This window comes from Thermobia domestica, chromosome 1 (genome assembly GCF_964235325.1).
Source record: "Thermobia domestica chromosome 1, izTheDome1.hap1.1, whole genome shotgun sequence".
Lineage (NCBI taxonomy): Eukaryota > Metazoa > Arthropoda > Insecta > Zygentoma > Lepismatidae > Thermobia > Thermobia domestica.
This window is the reverse complement of record NC_137454.1, coordinates 163518682-163543941: the sequence shown is the minus strand read 5'-3', so window position 1 is coordinate 163543941 and position 25260 is coordinate 163518682. Positions and strand designations below refer to the sequence as shown.

Genomic DNA, 25260 nt, shown 5'->3' with positions numbered 1-25260 from the left:
ATCAACAGTCATACTTAATCGCCTGTCAGAAAGAACGGTTTTTACAATATATAATGATCTTTCCACTTCAACTGAAGTAACTGGGGCGTACATAAATGAAGCTATTGTAGATGGACTCATTTCAAGATCACACTTTTCACTGTTAAGAACATCACGAATTTTCAACATTTTTTGAAAGTCCTCGTTAGCTGCCACAACATGTTTGCACTTTTCATAAACAGCCAGTCTCTTTTCCCCCCGCACTTTTCCTAACTGGTCAACTGTTTCCTGAAAGATCTGTAAGGATGTTGGAAGGGTTTCACCCTGGCAACTTACCATAATGCACTGAAATGAATGCAAGATCACTGCTGAGATCTGAACAGCACAAAAGTTTTTTCACCTCGGAAATTGAAGCAGCATCCTCTTCTGATAATTGTTCCATCACAGCGCGGATCGTTTCCAGATTGTTTACATAGTACACTGCAGCTGAAATCCAGGTCCCCCACCTCGTGATAATCGGCTGTGGAGGAAGAGGAAGCTCGGGCGCTACTTCCTTAAAAATCCGACATCGGGAAGGAGATTTCAGAAATATTTTTTTGTGTTTGAAATTAGCTTGTCTACTTTAGGGTATAACATTCGTATCTCTTCAGCGATTCTATGTATGCCGTGAACTAAACATGTGATACGAATCATGTTGTGGAACAGCACTTTCAATGCCCGCGCAGCTTTCTTCATGTACGGAGCAGCATCTGTAATGAAAAGGAGGACATCATTGTGTTGTGCTCCTTCTGGCCAGATCAGAACAAGCGAATTTGTGAATAACTGAGCTATTGATGAGCCATTAGCCTTTTCGAGCTCTTCTACAGTCAGAAGAAATGACAAGGATGAGGATGTTTCCATGGGTCCAGTGATGACGTTGGCTAGGTATCTTCCTGTAGCATCTGTCGTCTCATCTATCGAAATCCAAATCTTTTTCCCACAAACTTCGTCACGAATCTTTTGCAGAGTCTGTTCATAGCAAGCATTTAAATATGTTTTCCTTAGAGTAGATTCTGACGGTACAACTTCCTTCGTGTATTTTTCCAGGAAATTCTTTAGTGTCTTGTTTTCCAGCTTGCAGAAAGGTATTCCCGCTGCCATGAAAGCCTTGCATAGGTCAAAAGAAAATTGTGATAGTCTATTGGATGAACAAACAGCTGTTGAAATCAAGGACAATTTCTTCTGTCCCGTCATTTTCAAAGCAGCATCTTTATGTTTAGCAGTATTCAGATGCTGAGATACAAAGTATTTCTTGTGATTAATTGCTTTGCCACATACTTTGCACAACAAAACTGCGCCATCGGTAGTAAACCTATCTGCGCCAAATTCACAGACGTATCCTTGTAACTTACTGCTCAACGGTATGCTAAATTTTGGCATGATGCGGCTTTTTGTGCGTTCGAATCTGGAATAAAGAACATTGCTTCGAATGCTTCATTGATTGAACTTAGTTCTTTCTTTCTTTCTTTTTTTTACAGAAGCTCCAGTTTCTTTTGATGCCGACTATGAAAACAATGACCCGCGAACAACAACTTGAAGGAAATCGCCGCTCTTTGTTGCAAGCGCAGATATTATTTCTGATAGCACGCTACCGCCTTTGTTGGCATTAATTGTTACAATCCCGACTTTCGTCTAAGCTAACGTTTTTAAATCAACATGAACCTGAAGTCAATGTTATTGTTGGACATGATATAACGCTACGCATACATTTCAATGAAAAAATGACACTCCTAATCGAGAATGAGCATTTATAATTTGAAAATTTTGTATCTAAAATTGCAAAAAAGGCGAAAAAAAAAAAAACATTTACACATCCAAAAGTTGTTGAAGCTATTAAAAGGCAAAATAGGCAAAATAAAAAAACTTCACTACAGGCTCACAACAACACAAAATGATTTTTTTCTTTTAAAAAAATACAGATACAGGCATCTTTAAACAAAGGCATTTTGACAAAGTTCCAGGCTCTGCTAATCAAATTTGAAATCGAATTTGAAAAGAAAAGAATTACTAAAAAGATATACAAAACAATGTTTCAGTCTCCGGACGAAGTAAGTACGCGAAAAAATCTTATCCTCCTACAGGATTTTAACACTTCAACATCTGGTTATTAGGCTATTCACTCAAATCTCTCTGATATTTCTTACACTACCTCAAATATTCTTTTGACTTATGTATAAAGTGCTTTTCTGCTCCACACTATCTTAAGTTTACTCTCAGATACGACTTAGTTTGCGGCGAATAATTGAAAGTTTCAGCAATGCATACATGTATTTTTCGCACAAGTCACATTAATGAGCTTTACATTGTTACCTGTGTAAAGCAGATATTTCTTTTTCTTTACTATGCGAAAACTTGGTCTAAATTTTGCGATGTATTTTAGTTCATTTCAAAACATGTTAAATAAAGATTGCCTCGTAATTCTGAGTTGACTCAATATGCCAATTTAATCATCTCAAGAAAATACGAACTGAATGCAAGTTAGAATAACTGCTTAATTATGATGCTGGTAATAATCCTGGAACTAAAGTTTAATAATAATAATAATAATAATAATAATAATAATAATAATAATAATAATAATAATAATAATAATAATAATAATAATAATAATAATAATAATAATAATAATCATCATCATCATCATCATTATCATTATTATTATTATTATTATTATTATTATTATTATTATTATTATTATTATTATTATTATTATTATTATTATTATTATTATTATTATTATTATTATTATTATAGACAACTCATTTGCTATTTTGGGTCAATTCAGAAAGTTTGTTCCAAAGATTTTTAAAATGAATTGAAATAGAGCGCAAGTTTTGACAGATTTTTTGCACATTAAAGAAAAATAAATAACAAAAGCACCAGAGTGCAAATGCTAACGTCAATCACAGTAGCGTCATTTCAGGTTTTGACAGGGGTGGGGTTGGGGGAAAGCTTGTCCGCGAACATGGTAAGAGTTTTACAAAAATAAATAAATAAAATAAAAAATAAAATAAAATGTAGATGTGATTACTTGTGTATGATATTCACTTTCCTTAGGACTATGGCCTGTGTAAATGTATCACTGACTGGTGGTCGCGAACCTACTGGGCCCCGTGTAGGCATGTTACCAACAATTACCGATCCATTCAACAAACCAGTTGTCCCCGGAAAATGGAACTCAAATTTGCCCAAAGAAGATAATTCCAGAGCCTCTTCCATCACAACTCACAGCTCGGCATTCAGTCCTGCAATCCGTCATCCGCAACCCTTCGTGAAAAAGGTTGCGAACCACAAACCACCGACACAGGATGTCGACCTCTCAGTTATGCTGGCAATGAGAACTACGGAAAATATGATGTTAAGTCTGTAATGGCCCTAACAGAAAAAAAATCCACAATAATTTCCAAACAAAATTTAGCGCAACGGTAAAATTAAAAAAAAAAATCCAAACTGAAAATTTTGAAAGAACTGAAAAAAATTAATTTCACCTCAGAATTCGGCTGTTCCCATTCCCGGTCACACTCAGAAAAGCTTTTGGCATCGTTCACAGCTGTGACCTTCATTTTCGCAAGTGAGAACATTTTCATGTACTGCTTTAAACCTCATTAATATATCGTACACATTGTAAACATCAAACTATATTCTTAATGACTTAAGACTAAAGTGGTATTTTCCCATTTTCTGTTTTGATAGCAAACATTCAACTCACGGCTTGTACACTTTATTTACATAACTTTAATCTTGACATACGTTGCTGAAGATTTTTTTTAATGAAAATTTTTTATCCAATGTCACAAGAGTTCTTGTGTAGAGATTTCTTTAGCTCGATCAATCTTATTTAACATATAAACTGTTTGCATCTTTAAATAAAAAAAATTACTTGACACTGTATTTTACATATTTGCAATATCTATTTAGTTTACAAGGTAAAAATAATAAAAAAAATTGAAAATTCAACAGACGGATTTTACAAACATTCTAATAATCAGCTTACATTATTTTTCTCCTTCTTTATTTTCGCATGTGGTAAGCTAGATTCGTTTTCATTTACTTTCTTCTCTCTACTGTGCGTCACTGTCAGTTTGATATGGTGATGACCGGCTGGAGGGTTTACGCATTCTTAGCGACCTCAAACATGTAGCACGGTACTTTCATTCCACCAGATTCACTTTACTGACACCTTTTCTTTTTCTGACACAGCCACAACATACAAGAAAAATCACATGAATTATTCTTAACCTAAGATTCCTAACCTATCCTAACCTAACTAATTAAACTAACTTATCCTAAAGACACAACACATACATTGACATTTTCCCATTTTGAAATAAAATAATATCTATCCTAGCTACCGGTACCACATCTTTTTCGAAGAACGCTTTGCTATCAGACCCGCTGTCTTATTGCCATTAAAGAATTCTGATTTAAATATTCCAAATTATTCCACTAATACTATGAATTACGATGGATCATTAAAATATAGTAGTCGAGGTACGAGCTGTCAACGAGAATCTCTAACCTTATCGGTAATATTTTCAAAAAAATAATATAATGCACCCATATATCTCACTTAAGCCGTGGTATAGTTAATTTATCCAATGGGATTTCACTTAAATCTATTTTAATAGTTTCCAAAACATGTTTTCTAAGTGAACCTTTTCTTAGAATGTAAGTAAAGAAAAGAGATGAAAATTTTAAGTAACGAGCAGTACTTTGGGTCTCCCGAACAACATTTTTTATAAATACATGGTCTCAAGACAAGGTTTGAATTTTGGATAAACATATGTACATACGATAGTACATACATTTGTGATTATTCTGACAACCGAAATTACGAACCTGTTCTTCCCCCCCATTAAGTAGTTCTTACACTTCACATTATGAATGTGCATATGTGCAATTTCTAGGAAAAACTTCTAAGCTTAGTGCTTCATAATGACTTTAATTTCTCATGCAGAAAACACCATTTCCACTGTCATCACACAAAAATTTTGAAGGTTAGATACCAAACTGAATTTCTGTTTCATTCTTTCTACAACACGTACTTGATATACAGCCAACCACTGTTGATAATTTGGAAGGTTATTTTATAAATTATAAATCCACTAGATCTTACCATAAGATCCCTTTTGTGGTTCAAAAAATTTTATGATTTCTTCATGCTACCATCAAATCTCGCCTTTCATGGCTTACTAACTTCTTCTTCGATGACGTCAATCGCTGCTCATAAATTTTAGCTGCACTATCCTGAGAGCATCCCACAAGGAATTTCACTCACTTCTCCATTTCTTAGAAACTATGCAAGTCCAAAATGCCACTTTAAACTACTGCCACTATTCAATTTTCACATTTTCTTACGTTTTTTATAGACGAGAATAACTTTACGTCTAACTCTTAACGCCGCTTCAGGTAAAAGACAAAAGATAATGGGAAGAAGATCCCTAATTGGCTATTATTGATGACGTAACTATAGGACGAGATTTTCTCTACTGAACATCAAAAGTGCCGCAAATCTCAGACGCAGCTGTGATTGCTGATGATTCAATAGGAGACAATTTTCACCCAAAATAAAGAGATGCATCAAGAAGACATTATGGCTGAATTTCTAAAGTTTAAAATTTTGAAGAAATTATGAAATAAAATTTTGAGGTTTTCTTAAGAAGACTTCCTACATCGAAATTCCATTGGAAATAAACTAAAACCCACTGAAAACTACAAAATATACTCTTATATCCTAAAATAATTCAATAATTTTCGAAGAATCTATACTTGAATATTATCGTTTTGACGAAATTATGAAAATTTTGCGACTTACTCCTACGGTACCACAATAAATTTCTACATATTTCTAAAATCTCTACTAAACAAAAATATTGTAAATATATACAGGATGTTCAAAAATTTCTCGGACCATGTTACATTATACCAAAGTGTAAGGTAACAAGAGTTTCACGTTTTATTTTTATTATTATTATACGATTTACTAAAAAAGCATATAATTCTCAAAGTAAGGGAGGAAATTGGTCCCCTTGCCTTCCCCAAATGACTCTGCTGGTCAATCATAGTGAACACAGTATTCTGAGCAGTTTCATTTGCCTCCATTACAAACAGGAGAGCATACAGCAATCGCAATAGGGTTTATGGAAATGGGAATTTTTTGGTAGACTTCACAATATAAAGTATAGGCGTGTCTGTAAGAAAGAAATATACCCATCTCGTTCACTCACTTCTACTCTAAAATTAGCAATTGTAAAACATTTCACCCCAAAGACTGAGGAACCATTAAAGATCGAAATTTCGAAAAAAAAGAAGAAAAAAAAAGAGAGAGAGAGAGAGAGATCGAAATGCTCTTTTTTAAGATAATCTCAATTTGAAACTATTCAAATTGTTAGACGAAAGAAGAAAGTCAGAATATATATGTACCTTTAAAGTATTTCAACCTTATAAACTAGTATCATGAACGAAATATATTGTAAGGTTCTCACATGTCTCCACACCATGCTGTAACCACGTGTCTACTACACCTGCTTGAAGTAAACAGACACACTACAGACGACAGGAACGAAGAGCACGTCGTCCATCATCGCCAACATTCGACTAGTAGCGCAGAGCCCAGCAGTCAGCAACATTATGGTATAAAAGAGGAGAACACACCTTAAGAAATATCAATCTCACCCGATTGATCAAACTACCAAAGCTCTAAGGCGCCTGGCCATTGAGCACCTTTTCCTCTCCAAGACGCCCGATCATTGAGAGGCACCTAATCAACAAATTCTCATTCCCTCTCTAAGACACCCGGTCATTGAGAGTAACCTAACCAACAAAGCCCTAAGATGCCTGGTCATGGGGTCCTTTCACTTCTTTACCTATATAATTAGAGGAAATTTTACTTATTGCAATATACGTGTATTCAAGAGAAACTTTTGTAATGAAAAGTGATGGGAAAGTCCAATTTCCCGTATACCGTATTTTGCTCTACCCTATAGAACAGAAAGAATTATACAATATACAAAGTGAGATCCAAAATGCGTGAGACATCGGAGTTTGAATCTAATCCGTTTAGGGATTCAACTCCGGACCATGTACAATAAAGGCGAGTCCTATGATTATAGAGAATTAAGCTGACAACTAAGTTACAGGAAGCCTGTATTATAAAGTGTCAATTAAACTTGTAAAATAAAAAACGTAAATAAAGCATTTCATCCATTTGAAATAAAACATTTTGTAGTAATAATTTATCAATATTTGTTAAGGTAATAAACCTGATTTTTTATATTGGAAGATAGAAGTCAATGAAGAATGCAATGGATATTAAATAAAAACTCGTAAAATTTTCATTACGATTCGGTTAAATCCAGTTTTCAATTTCACACAACTTATTTCGATGTTATCGAGACTTGACCCTCGAGATGAGACTGAGACGATGAGTTTGAACTGGAAACGAGACAGCATCGCCCAAGACTGTGTGTAGTCTTCATCTCATCTTCGTTCGATATCATCCCTACTACCACTTCCGGTTGGAATAGAGAATACAGTTGGAGATGGTATCTATCAATCCGGTACTGAATTCATATTAAAAATATATATTACTGTAGTTTTTCTCGCTTTCTATTACTGTTTTTCTACTATGGAGATCAGTGTTGAAAACGGAAATCGAAAATTTCTCCCATTTATAGTTTGTTTGTTTGTTTGAAACATTCACTAGGTTTAAAGATTTTATTCAGTCCACCAAGTCTAACGGATCAAAGGGACCAAACGGGTTAAACTGTCCAAACAGGTCAAACGACCTAACGGGTCGATCGATCCTCTCGCGCCAGTTCGCTTCATACAGATAAAAGTGCAATACAATCCAACGGGCGGATCCACTGTTTTTCCCACTGCTGGATCCCTTTCTCTCTTATATAACTATTGAGAGAAGAAATATTTCTTCTCCATACTACGAAATAGAATATCATCATGTGCATTAGTACATCAAATTGCGCATCATTTATGGCATCAGTAGTTTCGTCTGCTTGTAACGCATAAAAAGGATTCTTTAAATTAATATTTTACGTTACCCGCCATATTATTAATTCTATGACGACAGTATCATTTGAAAAAAGAATCAAATCGACGGTACTTTGCAGCTATCTCGAATTTAAAAAAAAAAAAAAAAAAAAAAAAACTTTACAGCAGAAGAAAAAATGTTTGAAAAATTTGGAGATTAGTTAAAAGTGAGTGACTTTTCTGCTGGAGAAGTTAATTTGTTATCGTGATTGACTTCTCTATCAGAAAAGTCGCTGACTTTTAACTAATCTCCAACTTTTTCAAACTTGTATTTCTTCTATAAAGTTGTATTTTGTTTTTGAGATACGAGGTAGCTGCAAAGTACTCGAAATCGATATCTTTCAGTATCTCGTGGCCAATCAGATTTTACATATTTTATAGCTGGAACAAATATATTTTCCCTGACAGAATAAAGTGCCCATGTTATGACTATGTGCAAACTTACGTTCTGATTTTTACAGTCCTTCGCTACTAATTGAAACCGGCCGAACTATATCTTTCTCACAATTTAGTGTTCCCAAACGTGAAGAAAGAAAAAAAAACTGAATTGGATTATTTTTCATATCACAATACTTTGTTTTTGAATGTCGGAGTTTGGCAGGTTGCATGCACTCGTTCGACAGCATTTCAAAACACAAAAGTCAAAATGCAATAAGGTTTCTTTTCATTTTCATCACCGCGCCAAGTAAACCCTAAGGAGTACCACAATGGTCAATACTAGGTCCTATTTTGTTTGTTATATACATTAATGATTTAATGAACGAACAATTTAGGCTGTGACAAATCAACATTATATGCTGATAATATAAATGTGTTTGTCAGTGGAAACTCAGTAGACGAAGTAGGAAGGCTCACTACAAAGACGTTAACGAAAATTATTAGTTGCTAAACATAAACTATGAATTTAGGAAAAACTAGAATTGTCAAATTTCGATTCCCGGGCCAAAGAAATGAACTAACACCAATAGCTATAGACTCAGCAGAAATATGTCAATCAAAACCTGTTAAATTTCTAGGTGTATATGTTAATGATGATTTAACATGGAATACTCATGTTGAATACATTAATACTAAACTCCGTTCAGTGTGTTCCGCATTCCGTAGACTGCAAGGCAGTTTGTGCAAGGAAGCTGTCATGTCCTTATACTATAGTAAAGTTTTTTCAATAATAAACTATGGTGTTATATTTTGAGAGAATACAAGAATAAGTGCTAGTACATTCTGAATACAGAAAAAAATATTAAAATAACGTTTAATATACCTCAACGATGTAAAAATGTTTTTTTAAAATATAAATTATTGACATTACCTAATTATATATATATATCGCACAATTATGTATGTTATCGAACACAAGGGTCTATTTACATTAGCAAATATGATTCACTCATACAGTACTAGGAAAAATTGTAATATGTATATCATCCAGCAGAACTATACAAAGTTTAGCAAAACTGTTTATACGAATTGCATAAAATTGTATAACAAATACGACAAAGTATAAGGACATTAACAAAAAACGGGTCTTCAGAAATACTCTGTTACAATTATTGTTAGAAAAAAGGTATTGTGCTGTTGAAACTTACCTTATTGATAACATATAGAGAATGTATTCATATATGACAACTATGACAACTGTAAAGCTTAATTAGGGAATATCCTCACATTGTAAGCTATGAATAGGCAAATAAATATGAATATGAATATTTCTTTCTTCCTTTTTCTTTTCTTTTAACTGATTGCTTCAACTTTTATAAATGTGTCACATTTACTCTCCGTAACAACACTTGTATTACAGTTAGGATTAGATTCGCTTGTATAATGTTTTTTTTTTTTTTTTTTTTTTTTCAAAGTCTCTGTTCCATTATTAAAACACTTTTCGAAAATATATTAAAAACTGGAGTTAACTGACAGCATACCTTGCCAAACTATAACTTAGTACTTCTAAGGACCTACTGAGCTTCGATTAACAGAGGAAACCTATTAATAAATAACCAGCTTGTTGATATATGGATACCTCATTTTTACTTCAGACAGCAAAGGAAAGCAGAAGCAATGTAATCCTTGTTTACTTCATCACCCATTAGGTTTCTTTTCCTTCTGCAATATCAATTGTTATCGGCATGTACCCCAGTACCTTTCAATTTAGTGACAAATGCAGTTATGTAGTCCTACTTATTTCCTGTAAATATCAGATTTTTGTCTGATCACTGAAATGTGTTTTAGTATAAAATTTTAGAATATAAAGTGAGTGTACAGGTAGTATTGGGGTGAAACATTGAAAGATTTTTAAAAACCTTGTTTTAAGTGATCATTTTATAGAAATTTTTTACTCATTTATTTTTAACTTTCTTTGTTGTGATATTTTTAATTCCGCGGACTATAGGTTGAGAAACATTTTTATAATGCTTTCAGCTAAAATTTATTGCCTCTAGTATGAGTGGAGAACTGTAATATGTAAATATAACAACATTAATCTTGTAATGTTTTTTATCTTACAGATTTGTTTACCTGGAAGATTGTGGTCATAGCATTGAAGCAGAAACACTTGCTAAATGCCTTAATCTACAAAGCGACCAAGAAGTAACAGTGAGAACTTGTCCAAAGTGCAAGACAATCATTAGAAGAAGTTTCCGCTATGGAAATGTTATAAAACAAGTAACCACTGATATATGTAATATCAAAAACAAGATTTTTGGAGAAATAAGAGATATTTCAAGCAGAGAGAATGAAGGCAAAGAAATTCTGGAAAGTATTCCCAGGACTGGAGGTACTTGTTCCTTATTGTATAGCAATATTTTCATATAGGGTTACACGTAAACGTATGAGTTCATGTTACCATCATCACCATAAGTATTATTCCATTATTGGCAGGCCACTTGCCGTAGCTGAGAAGCTTCCATAGTCCAGTCTTCCGCTAACCTCTTCGTCTTTCCATATGATACAGTTCCTTCTTATCCAATTTCCCAACCAGTCTCTCTTCCTCCTCTCAATAACATCTAAAATTGTTATTTTCTCCCCAACCATTTCTGGCACCCTCTCATTTGTTTTGTGCTTGACCCAGCTAATTATCTCCATTCTCCTCCACACCCACATTTCGAAAACTTTTAGTCATTTTTCGTCATTTTTGCGTAATGTCCATGTTTCTGCCTCATACAGTACAATATTTCACACGAAACATTTTATGGCTCTTTTTCTCAGCTCTTTATTCAAGGTCCCACAAAATAATATTTTCTTCCTCCTAAAAGCTTCTTTTACCATTCCTATCATTGCTTTTATTTCACACTTACACTTCATATTAACAATAATAATACTACCCAGGTATCGAAAACTAGCCAACTGTTCTATTTTCTTTCCTTCTACTTCTACATTTGACACCGACCAATTGGTTCCAATCATGGCCTTTGCTTTCCTAACACTTATTTTCATCCCATATTCTTCATAGCCCTCCCTCAAGCTTTCTAACACTATTTGCTTTTCAGATTCCGCTGCAAGCACCATATCATCTGCAAACCATATTCACCTAATCATTCTACCTCCTACCGGAAAATTCCATATCCATTATTTAGGTTCTTTTTCACTGTCTCTTTTAGATAGATATTAAATATTGTTGGCGATAGACAGTATTCCTGTCGAACTGCCCTTCCAACTGCACTCTGCCTCTGTCATTTCCTCCCTATTCCAACACTTACATGTCCTTTCATATACAGTATAAGTTCGCCCATGCTAGATGGGAAGTTATTCTAGAGTTAAAAATAGAGATGAAAATACTCTTGTTTTCGACGAATGTGTGTCCTAGTGGTCGGGTGGCTTATGTGCATAATTTGTGCGAGTAGCTTCGATTCGCTGAGGTAGTACTTCTACAGGTAGAAAACGAGTAGTTGTTTAGATCCCATTTTAAACAGCAGTTCCCGTCTTATAAACCTCGGCGCTGAAAAGAAACAGACATTATTCAATCAATTCTCAGTTCTCCTTTACACGCAAGTTCCAGTAAAGATAAACATAAAAGTTGTGGCAGTCTTAGTGTTGTCCGTTGTACAGAAATGCAAATGCTTTTGGCTGCTAGGCAGACTGGAGTTTATATTTCATTACCACCGAAGCCTCGCTAGATCTAGTAGCTACCGTGCGTGCCTTTGATGCACATGGTCCCTGATTCGTTTTCATTACGAAATATTTTGCATTCCTCCTCCTGTGGCTTTCATATAGATTACTCGGAAGTCGAAGTCGCGCATGAAGCTCGACCGACCATGACCATCCTAGTAAACCACCCAATACCCTTTTTCCTTTCCTTCTAGATCAAATATCATAAAAACGCTGAAACACCTATTTAATTATTTTAAATGAAAAATCAAATTTTATATCTATAACCTTACGCAATGCCGAGATATGGACATCTTATAATAATTGCGACCCCCATTTCACCCCTTCCACGTCGGAATTCATCCATGTTTACCACATTTTATTGCCTTCTAGACGAAACTAAAAAAAATGCTTAAACACATCTTTAATTATTTTAAATAAAAAGTCTAAGAACCGAATTTCAGCCGCTACACTTAAGAGTTTCCGAGATATGGATATTTGATTATAATAATTGTATCTTTCTTACCCCTTTCCTTTTTGGCCAAATATGTGAAAAAAAAAAAAAACTAAACCATAAGTTTAAATATTTTAAATGAAAATTTTTAAATACCAAAATTCATGTCTGTAATTTTACAAAATACCGAGATACGGACATTTTATTATTGTAATTGCAATACCATCCCCTCTTTCATATCGAATATTCAATGGATACTTCGTTAGTGTGCCTAACGCCATAAATCCTAGCTGCTGTTCAATTTCAAGTTCGTAGCTTCAGTAGTTTGGCCTAGGTGTTGATAAATTAGTTATGACTTCTACTACGACAAAAAGCAGTACAAAATATTACCTTCATTTCATGATTTGCATATACCGTGGGTTGCTACTATTTGGTTTCAGTTTGCATTATACTTATGGTTCTGGGGGTAGCAAGAAACTGACTACAAATAACGATCGGATTCATGTTGTAAAGTGTTAAAAAGAAAAATAAATGAGATAACAGGATACTTCTTTTATCGTTCCATTGCTTGCTGGTCAACACACATTAACAGCTGTTTCCAAATGCATAACAGGATCACTTATGGTGTTTCGGTACTAGGAGGAGTGAGACAGCATGGATGTTTTGTGTGTTTCGTGGAACTGACGACTTTAGCTAGACCTACTGACACAGGTGGAAGGAGAAAAAGAATAAAGAATATGGCGTATCCGTTTGTAGCTAATTACTATGCCGAAGTAACAACATTTAAAAGCTGGGAGAAAGAGAAATCTTGAATATAGTCAACGCTTATGCCCCAAGAGTTAGGTGTGACAAAGCACGAATTGTGGATGGAGCTAGATAGTACTCTGCAGAATTGTTAGTTACATAAGAAGTGTGTCCTAGCAGGAGATTTAAATGGGCATATAGAACGATCAAGATCAGGAAATGAAATAATATATGAAAAATATAGATTGGGGGATAGAAATAAGGAAAGTGAGAACATACTACAAATGGCAGACGCATACAATCTTGCTATCCTACAACCTTCCACAAGAAGGAAGAACACCTTAATACAGATAAGAGTGTCACTCTACAGTTTCAGATCGACTTTATCGTATGGAAGAGACAAAAGCTACGTGATGCAAAGGACTACAAAATAATATTAGGTGACAGTCTAACGGAGCAACGCCGCCTCGTAGTAGCTGACATCTGCATCAAGGAAAAAGTAGGAAGACGGCAAAATGTTCCTATTGAAACAAGGTGGTGGAAACTAGATCGAACCAGTGCTGGCAAGATTCAAAAGAAAATCATATCGCAAGTACTGCAAATGAAGGAAGAATAGGTGCACGTGAAAGAGAAGTGGACCTGAATATCAGTAGCACTCCGGGAAAAAGCAAGAGAAGTTGTGGGAAAAACGAAACGACCCAGATAGCACGAATACTTGCGGCAAATTTTTGCTTCGTTTAGTGGAGCAAACAATCTGAAAGTTTGCGAAGGCAAAATTTCTTAATATTTATTAAAAGCTTTCAATACGATCTGCAAATTTTCGCTGATTTGTAAAAATAAATTCACCACTGCAATTAACTTGCATCTTTTTTGAAAATATAGCGTTGAAAGTTTGCCGTCGCAAACAGTTTGCTACTCTGTAAAAAACTTGTTTCGAAAAACTTGCTGAAAGCAAATATGTGATGATATTACCGAGTGCGCGCGCATCGTACCCAGAATTCACTGCGCTACATCAACTGTGACAAAACAAACGGGAAGTGAGAATCGAGAAAAACCAATGCACCAGAGGACTCCAGAATAAACTCACTGGTCTCTTATCAGATGTTTTTATTGACCCAGGCAGCCTGACGTTATTTTGTGAATGTGTGTGAGAGTAAGTACAGGGATATGATCGTTGAGTAAGTAGATAAATTGCGATATCCTTTGTCTGTGCGTTTATCGTTCGTAAGTTTCTTATCTTTGGCAAGTAGCTAAAGATGTTTAATACTTGCCACTAAGAAAAGACGGATCCACATTATAAAAATTTTGATGTGGTTTCACTTTATAATTTTACAGCAAACATTACCTGATACATTTGCAGCAAACATGATCTTGCGATCGTGAAAACACTTTCTGCAATGTTGCTGCAAACCTTTTAATATTTTCACCAAATTTATCAGCTCATTTTCGGAAATTTTTTCAAAGAAAATTTGCACAAAATATTTGCAGCAAAGTCCTGGCAAACTTTCTTGCTGTGCAGTCGCAAACATTTCGTTTGTATTGGCAGTTGTTTTCATTTTCTGAGGCAACTTTGCTGCAAACTCAGCCAGCGTCAACTTCGTTATTTGCATTGAACTTTTGGCAAATTTTCTCATTTGAAAAGGCAAGTTTTTTGCAAACTTTTTAGTTTGCCTTTGCAAATTTTTAAACATTTTTAAAAATTTTTCTGTGCTATCTGGGGAAGAGATCTCATTGACAAGGAAACGTGATGGTGGAATAAAGAAGTTCAAATAGATGAAGGGGAAAAAAGAAGGATACAAGAAATGGCAGAACTCTGGCGATGACAAGACTCGAAGGATTACGAGGAAGTGAAGAACGACAAAAAGGCAGATAGTATAGCAAAAGGCCAGGGATATGATGTGTTGTACAACAACCTGGAAACAACAGAGACAAAAGGATAATATGTAAGCCTTTGAAGGCAAGAGAGACGCAAAAGAAAGATATTTCGCGTGTAATAATAATAATAATAATAATAATAATAATAATAATAATAATAATAATAATAATAATAATAATAATAATAATAATAATAATAATAATAATCTGCATTCTTTATAGGAATGACATGTTTGAAGTAAAAATGTAATTCCGTCACAGATGCCAATTATTTTGTATTTACATAATTGCTTACATTAGGCTAATTTCAAATTACTTCACGCGGCACTAAATATAACAGTCTAAATTGAGACACATAATATTGCCAAACATAAGCGGGTATGTATTTCCTTTTAGATTTTAGCTTAATGTCCTTTTCACATATCCGTTCCATCTTTGGTTGCTGGAGTTTTAGTTGGAAAGCATTCGAGTAAAAGACTTATGCTTACCAAGTAATAAGCAGAGGCTAATGTATGTCGTGAGGGGGAGGGTTCCAATATATTGTCCAAAATAGGTTGCATTCAGGGCCGGATTTAGGGGGTTGACCCCCCCCCCCCTTCGTTGTAAATATACACTACCTAAAGTGAGAAGCTAGCAGTGAGTTTTGCAAAATCAATAGTTTCAGTTAATTTTCTGAAGGTTGAAGGAGAAGGATTAATCGAGAGCAGATACTTAGTATTTCCAGGGCAACTCATTCACACCACAGATACTTAAAGGCAATTAAAAAACTCAAATTTAATTCAAATGTGCTGGCTGTTATTTGGTGCACCAGCCTCAGAAAATCCTGGATCCGGCCCTGGTTGCATTTGCATACAAATTGACTAAAAAGCTTTCGTTTTTGTAACGACGAACCTTAGAGATCCTTGAACCACTTAGTTAATTTCAAATAATTAAATGTATTTAAAAAATCAACACTACAGATAAGCTATACGAAGATATGATATGTTAGTTTCAAATTGTGTTGGCTTCTGTAAAAATTTATTATTTTCAATAGAAAGCTTTTACGATTATTTCATAAACCAGACCAATCAAGGAGTGAAATGTTTCAGGAAACAAAGACAATGTTCCAACGTTTGTTTACGCAGATGAAGACTCTTGTTTACATCCATATTTCAAATGATCCCACAGGTTGATTAGTCTTGTTTTGTCGAAGCCATTGTTTCGGAACGAATGCAAGGTTTCTTGGTGTAGATAGCATAATTATTTTAATATTTCTTTTTGTGACCTTTCTGTTTTCTGCCATTAAATTCTCATCCCCCCCCCCCTCCATAACTTTACTTAAGTGAAAAATGTAAGATCCTAAGCAGGATTCGAATCGCCAATCTTTGGTTTTAGTAGCTTTCTTTGTGTTTGCCCTAGCTTCTTCGACTGTTTCTTAACTCTGGGGCTTCACTTGCTAATTTACATATAAAGACACTAATCGACATTCGCAATTCTCATATTTCAGAAAGTAATTTCCATTGTTACCTTTATATTATATATAATGTGTGTGTGTGTGTGTGTAAATTAATGTATAAGTACAAATATTCGGTTAATTAGGTAATTGTAATAATTTCGTGACAAAAAAAAAAAAAAACAATAAAATATTTTATATATAGATCTGAATGCACGATAGCATTGAGCTGTTCTTCGAAGCGAAGTCTCAGTGCTCAGCGTTGAGTAGTAAATTACCCTATAGAGTATTCTATTTCCTTTTACAGTGTGAATCGCAACAAAAGTGGCACCCAATGCTGTTGCTGGCCATTCAATATTTGACATTGTAGATATCGGAAGCTCCAATGTGATGCAAAAAATTTGTTCCCTGATGCGATATAGAAAACCACCCTCTCAAAGAACAGCAGCAAAGACAGTATAGAGTTTTGCTGCGATAGTAAATAGCATAATTGCGCAAGATATTCGTCTGGCAAAGAAATATAATACTCGAGTTCATATGCTCGGCCATTCACATATCATGCAAAAGAAGATCAACAGTTGGATATTGTACGAATGCTATCTTACAGGGAACAGTTGGAACTATGTAATGCATCTGAAGGAAACATAGGTGCGTGTGTCAGAATGTGATGAAAAAAGAGAGTAGCTTAAAATTAATGCAACTTAATACCAGACTAACATTTTGGAGCAGCTATATTCCATTCTTAAGTGGCAGTAACACATCTCATATTGTTATTCACTAGGATAAGCCGTATAGTCACAAGGCGAAGTGAACGGTAACGTACATGGAGTGCGTGTAACGGAAATTTATGTAATTCTTTTTACAAACACATTTCTGTTAACCCCTCCCCCCCCCATACACACACACCTGGATGTTTGTCGGTTTCCGTTGTTGAAACGAAGGTTGGACCGTCGACAAGCGCGCACACTCGACAATTCAGAATGAATGGAACAAAGTTGATTAAAATGTGCTTCAACATACTCTTCTTCAGTGGAAACGGTGACACAGGGTGAAAGTTAACAGAATGGACTGGCACATCGAGCTAAACCGCTCGTGGTGTCGCAATATATCTTACAATAATAAGGGTGCCAAATTCATTACCATAAATTTCAAACTACCTGCTTTTTTTTTTTTTTTTTTTTTTTTTTATTTTATGAATGAGCACCCCAATTTTTCTTCTGGGCAACATTGATTAACCTAATATTATAAAAAAATTCTTGCTCCCACAGTATTTATAGTCTATTCTCAATTTTATTTCTTTTCTTCCTTTCTTGCAGGAACACCATTACTACAGCAAATAAGGAGCGAGGTCCATGACGAGCTTTATGGCAAACAAGGTAAAAAGAAACCAATACATAGTCACACCAGCATTGAGACACTTTACGTCCGCGGCAGCATTCTCAAAGAAACATATGACCTGATCAAGTCTGAAAACCCATCTGAAAAGTTCTCAAGGGACGGAGAGGGAAATCTGCGCTATTGTGTTGATAAATTGCTGCAAAATCTGAAAACAAGAAAGCCCTACATAAGCACTCAAGAGCTGAACGACTTCAATCAAGAACTCACTCGCCTGAGAAGAATATCACAAATTAATGCGATCTACAGAAATCCTAATTTACCACCGCTACTACGAAGTGATAAATGTTTGGAGGTGACCCTTCGTAATTGTTATCATCTCATATTTAACACTGAAGCTTACACAGAAGAGAAAGACCACGAAACTATGTCGTTGCTAAAATGTGTGGCAAAGAAAGTGAAAGCTCCTGGCATCACAGAAGAAGAGAGAAAAATGATAGTTCAAGCAATGGGGGGTCAAGGTCAAGGTCGTTGGTTTAGGTGCCCGAATGGTCACTATTACTTCATAGGAAGGTGTGGAGGAGCTGATCAAATAAGTCGATGTAACGAGTGTAACGCCGAAATTGGTGGAGAAGACCATCAATTGCTTGAGACAAATCGTTTTGCAGGAGAAATGGATGGAAGTGCAAGGCCTGCTTGGCCAGGTAGTGGCATGTTCCTTCTTTGATTTTTTTTTTTTTTTTTTTTTAAATACGTTGTCATCTTTTACAATTCACAGGTTCAAGTTGTATAAATACTAATATGATATTGCAATATGTTAAGTTTCTGCTTTCGACCATATGCATGAAATGCCAACTTAAAAACCATATATTATGAAAAGATCAAAGTAAGAGCGCCATAAGAGGACCCTGAATTTTATCCTTATACACATATAAGGAAATGTACGAATATTGATTTAATTTACGATACTGTGGCCAATTGTGCCTCAATTCCTGAAATAGGACATCAACATGTACCACACAGATCGCGATATATAAATTTGTAGAAGTATACAAATTGGTTGATCTAGAAGCAGTGCTCCATATTCGGACCCCTATGTTAAAGTATATGGTAAGTGCAAATAATCGATCTTTCAATAGCACCTCCACGTAAATATATGAATGATTTCCTACATGAATAATTTATAGTTGGGTATGTATTTGACATTCACTCATATTGATCAAGTAATCTATCATATAATATTTCAGTATGATAAGCTAAATGAACCTAAACTGTATGAACTTTACACGATTTAAAACATCAAATCAGCGATGTATAAACAGAATTGAAAACAGTGACAACTAAGTAAATCCCTTGTTGTCTTCTGTTAGTTTTTTAAGCAACAGACACATATTTAAGTATCATTCCTAGCTGATCACATTCTTCATGAGTCCACAGTCCACATGAATCGCGTTTGATCTTTTTTAAATTGTGATTAGTAAAGTGATTTCTCTCGGAGAACAAGCAATCTCCATCACAATTTTTGTTTGGGAAGTTTGCCACAGGACCATCCAACTTGGAAGAAACATGAAACTTGTGATCCACTGAATAGTCACTTGAAATTTCTTCTACGTTTTTCCTTTTCCTGGTTGACCTCCTCTTTTTAATACACCGTCGTTGCGATTATGTTTTTGCACATATCCGTATTTCTAATGTTTTTACACACATTTTCTTTCCTCTTTAAAATCTGTCAGTGATCCGAATTCGGAACGGCCAAGGAGTTTGCTTTGGGTACTTTTGATAAATCTGAATACCCCAATGCAATGTAAACCCAAACGAAACGGCACACTTTCAGATACATATAATCAGGATTTCGTACTCTCCTGCTTTCATTAAAACATGCAGATATGTATCTGCCATCTGTTATTGTAAGAAAAACCAAAACACACTGAGTGAATTAGTCAAAATTTACACTTCGTTACACACTTTCCAGCACATCACACTACTTCCCAGGGGCACAAACTACTACTTACCTCATTCATTTCATAACCTTGATAGATGTTAATAGCACTTGCTCCGCTTAATTGCCGTATTACGTATCGAGTAATATGATGTTGGGCGGGGGGTCTGCTTATGGCTCATTTACAGATTTTTTTTTTAGCATTTTCTGTTATTCCGAAATTTTAAACGTTGTATTTGTCAAATATGTACTGCTTTTATGTATTTGTTAAATATGTATTGCTTTCATTTGTATTGTGAAATAAATATTGAGTGAATTCTCAAAAGTCAATATACTATACATACAAACCAACGTTGTTTTCTTAAAATTGTAGATTTAGCTTTATAATATTTGAGGGGGAAAATAACAAGGAAAAAGCACTATATATGCAGGTATTTTCTTACATTTTTGGAGCCATTTGAATACTGGATAATGATATCTTACTTTTAAAAAATACATTAATTTTTACGAAATTCATTATGTAGCACAAAAGTTGTATAAATTTTACTTGCAGAGCAGAAAGATAGCATTAAATAAACAACACAATTACTATTACTATAAAGATATACTTCTAAGGAAAGATGTATCAGGTTGTATTAAGCCTTTGAAGATAAAAATTCAGAATACATTTGTTGTTATTTGAAAATAACTTTGTGAAACCAAGTATGCAAAATTATGTTCGATGACCTGCCATTTTTACGGCAGTACCATAATCCTGTCACTATAGAAATTCTGTGGTTTCTGGTCAAAAAATGTGACTGTTCATAGGCCTCTTTCGAAACTAACTAACAACTCCATTCACAGAGTTCTGCACAGATCGAAATAACTAAGTTTCGTGGTGCCAGGTCCAGGATATACAGTGGATACATTATGTCCATCCAGTCAGGTTCTCTCAATTTCTGACAGGCCATTAAATGTATACGGTCTAATGTTGTCAATATGGTATACAACACATTTTCTGTTGACCAGTTCCGGCTGTTTCTTTAAATTGATGGGTATAATCGAGCTAATTGACGACATTACAGTCTGAGTCTATTGTTCTGACCAGCTGCAGCTACTTGTGATGCACGATGCCCTTTCAATCTCACCAAACTCATAGCACAAAGAATTAGTCGTTGAGCCAGAATCAAAAAAATAGGTTTTTGGTTTCATCTCTAAGGACTTGATGATATGTACCTTTTTGTACTCACAGTGATCCAAGATGTTCATCAAATGATGATACCCTGAAATTTGTGGTAGCTTAAAGCCGCCATATTGAAAAATGGCTGCCATGTCTCTACATTTACAAGGTTTTGCGCATTTATCTCATAAACGATTTCTCTTATCGACAAAATGAAGAGGAATGCAATTGAAGAGGATAAAATTTTGCACATATCATGTTCAGTAATATTTTTTATTAGAACCAATCGATTAGGAGATATTTGCGATTAAAGTAGAAACGGCCTTGTTTTAAATTGTAACATTTGTTATTTTCCCTGGAAATATTTTACCGAGATACATATTTCTGAAGTATTTAATATTTGTACTAATAAGTTCCTTCAAAAATTATTCATGTTAGTCTTCATCTTCACTGCTGTCGTCATCAGATGACAGTCCAGCGTCGAAATCAGTCACTTTTTCATAGTTGGAACAGGTCTGTATTTTGCACATGTCTGTACATCTGAGGCTGTTGGAAAGGCACGCACATGAAGGCATGGCACATTTTCTTGGGTAAGAACATAACATCAGTTCCAAAACAGCTTCAGGGGCAGGAGAACAGTCCATCGATTGGACTCCCAGACAAGATCTTCCCTCACTGTCCGTTGTAGAAATCCAGCCATGATCCACTGGGGATGGAAGCTCTGGATCAGCTTGTTGACATTTCTTCCAAACGAGGGCTTGGTAGTTTGCTCTTCTTATATGTTAATAGAGCGTGTTCCGACATGGGGGAAGGCTATGAGGTTCAACAGACCCCTTTTTAGCAGAAAATATGCTGTAACGCAATTCATTGATGTCAGTGAACTTTTGCTATCTAGAGTAGAGCTGGCAAACAAAGAGCTCAAGCTGCTTCTTTGTTTCCTCTGGTATTTCAGCTTGAGTTCCAAGAATACTTAAAGCGGTTCTGAGTCTAGAATTTTGAGTCATTATCTTGTAGGCTGCAGATTTCCCCTTGCCTGCAAATACACTTACTGCATCGCACCCCGTAAATGAATGAAGTCCGGGCAATGCTTTACACACTTCTTGACCTAGAAAAGCATTCATCTCACTCATGTTGTAGTACTTTACTCTGTCACTAGATCCACATTTTAGAAATATTGATCCCTTGTACTTTTTCAACTGTTCTTCTATAGCAAATAGTGCAATAACAGCAAGATCTGTGTCAACGGAGTTAATAATTATCTTTCTAAATCCCGAAAGAAGAGCATGTTGTACGTGAAGAAGTCGGGTATCCGCCTCTTCTTGGAAACATGTCAACTCAGGAGCTTCTTGTGCTAGTTTGCTTGTAATTTTATGGCACTTTTTTTCACAAGTAACATACATAACTTGTGTATTCAGCTGATTGAGATACTGCTCGCCCTGCCACTCTTTACAAATGAAACGTATAAGTTCTTTTTTGTTCTCGTCATCAGATAAAAACTGCTTCCATTTTCGGACTGAATGGGCAGCAGTTATATGTTTCATTTTTATAGAATCACCGACAGCTCGATGTTTTCGTTCGCTACTTTTTATAAACACTTGTCTGTACGTATCAAAGACAACGTGAATTGTCTGAGAAGATACGGATTCTTGTAATATTCTCGAAAAGAGCTTGTCAGCTACTTCGCCAAATATTTGTAGTCCCTGTGGCAGCTTTTGAACAAGGCACATTCCATCAAAGATGTTAACAGCGTCACGCAAGGCGGCCCATCAGTTGCAAAGTCTTTGGTCAGGACTTCCATCAGCTTGGACTTAGCAGTTTTTCGAATCGAACCATCAGGAGTAGCCAAAGACCATGGAAGAGGTCCCTGAGGGTACGAGAAAACACTTCTCATGTCCAACTCTCTTCGGCTAGCAATGATTGCCATCTGAGCGAACAGATTTCTTTCCGCCTTGAAAACGAACTCTGTGTTATTCATCTTCACACTCTCTTTCTTCTTCAAATCAGAGAACGTCTTCAGCTTCTGCTTCTTGAGAGGCTTGAAAAATTCTTCTGGTTTTGAGTCTTCAGACAGATGATCTTTCTTGAATTTTTCATAAACTTTTTGGCCTACTTCATGTGCTGTGACCATATCTTTGACAATTTCTGGAGTTGGCACAGCTCCAGTAGATAAACTGATCATATCTATTTCTTCAAACGGATTTATGCATTCATTGGTCATCAGCTTTTGTAACGCTGAAACATCACGTTCATCTTTTTGGATCTTAGGCAAAGAAAGATCTGGATGTAGCACACATTGTCCTGAAGACACACACATTGTCCTGACGACATTGCAGCTTGTTCTTTCACGAACCATGTGAAGAAATGCTGCTCTCATATCAGAGTTGAAATAGTATCTTTCAACTTCTGCAGTCTTTTGCTGAACTTCGTTGTACCTTTTGTTCCCTGTGTGTCTTTATTTATGTTTTTTCCAATATTATTTTCAGAACATTTTAAGATCAATACCTTTTATTAATTTTATTCCGTTAATTTCAGTAACTATCAACAAGGAAAAAGTAAAATAAGTGTAATATTAACGGTCATTTTCCAATATGGCGGTCATTAGCTACTCTGTAACTGACAGTATCATGGATAAAAGCCATCCTGGTATTGTTTAGCATCAAAAAATGTATAGTACACCAAGTCCACAGAGATGTAATCATGCAACTCCCTTGTTAACAAATGGTCTAAAAAATTGCAATATTAGCAGCCATTTTTCAATATGGCGGCCAATAGCTATCCTGTAACTGACAGTATCGTGGATAAAAGTCATTCTGGTATTGTGTTGAATCAAAAAAATGTATGGTATACCAAGTCCACAGAGATGAAACCATGAAACCTCCTGGCTCAACGACTAAGTAATTTCTACTTTCCACTGAAAACCCCTCCCCCCCACAGCTGTACAGAAAATTGACATGACTAATCAACGTAGCTTTTCGTACTGAAGAAAAAGATACTTTAATCATCAAGCCGAGTCAACGCTTCCAAAAAATTTTGCGTGTTGAATTTAACATTAGAGTATATGACCAGAAGTGTTTTTTTCGATTCTAAAAGAACGGTAAGAAATAGAAACGCAGTTCTTAGGAAGTTTCCAAGAGAAAATATCAAGGCACAGCCAATGGTACTAGAGCAGGTTTCCTGAAAGTTCCGGAACACGCTTAAATCGAGATGGAATTTCCTGCAAAACTAGTTCCAACATTAACACAAAAGCCAGACAAGATAATTTGATGCAGCATTTGCTTGAAACGTACGATTGGAAAAACATTGTAAAGTAAAAACAATTGTGAGGTGGAAAAGTAAGCACTTAAATTAACAAATATTTAGGAATGGTGCCGAGTCCGAGATTAGTTTCGATCTCTTCTCGGATTCGGTACCATCCCTAATTATAGGCCTTATATATGGAGAACTGCATAGTGTAGCCAAACCCAAACTACCGCTTAACTCAGTATGATGTCCTTACTCCGTAAAAAAAAAAAAAAAAAAAAAAAAAAAAAAAAAAAAAAAAAAAAAAACTCGATTTAGGATCCGTTCAAAAATTTTGTGGCTTCTGATCCAAAGACCAATTATTCCAAGATCGTAATGTTTTGATGCATTTTTAGTTTATTATTATTATTATTATTATTATTATTCTATAACATTTGGTCAAAATCGCATCTTTGATCCAAGATAAGATACATATACTTTCAAACAAGGTTAGCAAATTCAATCAAGATTTAAGCAATGTTCCGGAATTCTCCGAAAACCCGCTCTAGTACCATTAGATGTGCCTTGATACTGTGTCTTGGAAACTTCCTAAGAACTGCGTTTCTATCTCATACCGTTCTTTTAAAATCGAAAAAAGTACTTCTTGCCATATACTCTAATGTTAAATTCAACATGCGATAATTTTCGAAAGCGTTTACTCAGCTTGATAATTAAGGTATCTTTTCTTCAGTACGAAAAGTTATGTAGGTTAGTCGATGCCAATTTTCTGTACAGCTGTGGGAGGAGGGTTTTCAGTGGAAAATGGAAATGGCTCTTTCTGGGCGTCAGTGTGGACTTTGTGGACCTCTGCAGTTTATCCTCGCTTCGACCATGATCTTTTCCGCACGTTCTTGTCGTAGGTTATTCACTTTTAGTTACTCATCGCTTCAGAATGACTC

The 25260-nt window shown here is 35.2% G+C and overlaps 1 protein-coding gene across 1 annotated transcript in view; it reads left to right on the top strand.

Annotated features, from left to right (window-relative positions):
* LOC145690546 (NFX1-type zinc finger-containing protein 1-like) overlaps positions 1–20259 on the top strand; it is a 121399-nt gene extending 101140 nt beyond the window's left edge. Inside the window, exons 10-11 of the mRNA XM_081765536.1 lie at positions 10566–10834; positions 17966–20259. Of these exons, the coding sequence (XP_081621662.1) occupies positions 10566–10834; positions 17966–18711 (1015 nt within the window). The 3' untranslated portion in view covers positions 18712–20259. The remainder of the gene's footprint in view (positions 1–10565; positions 10835–17965) is intronic.
* Positions 20260–25260: the final 5001 nt, after the last annotated feature.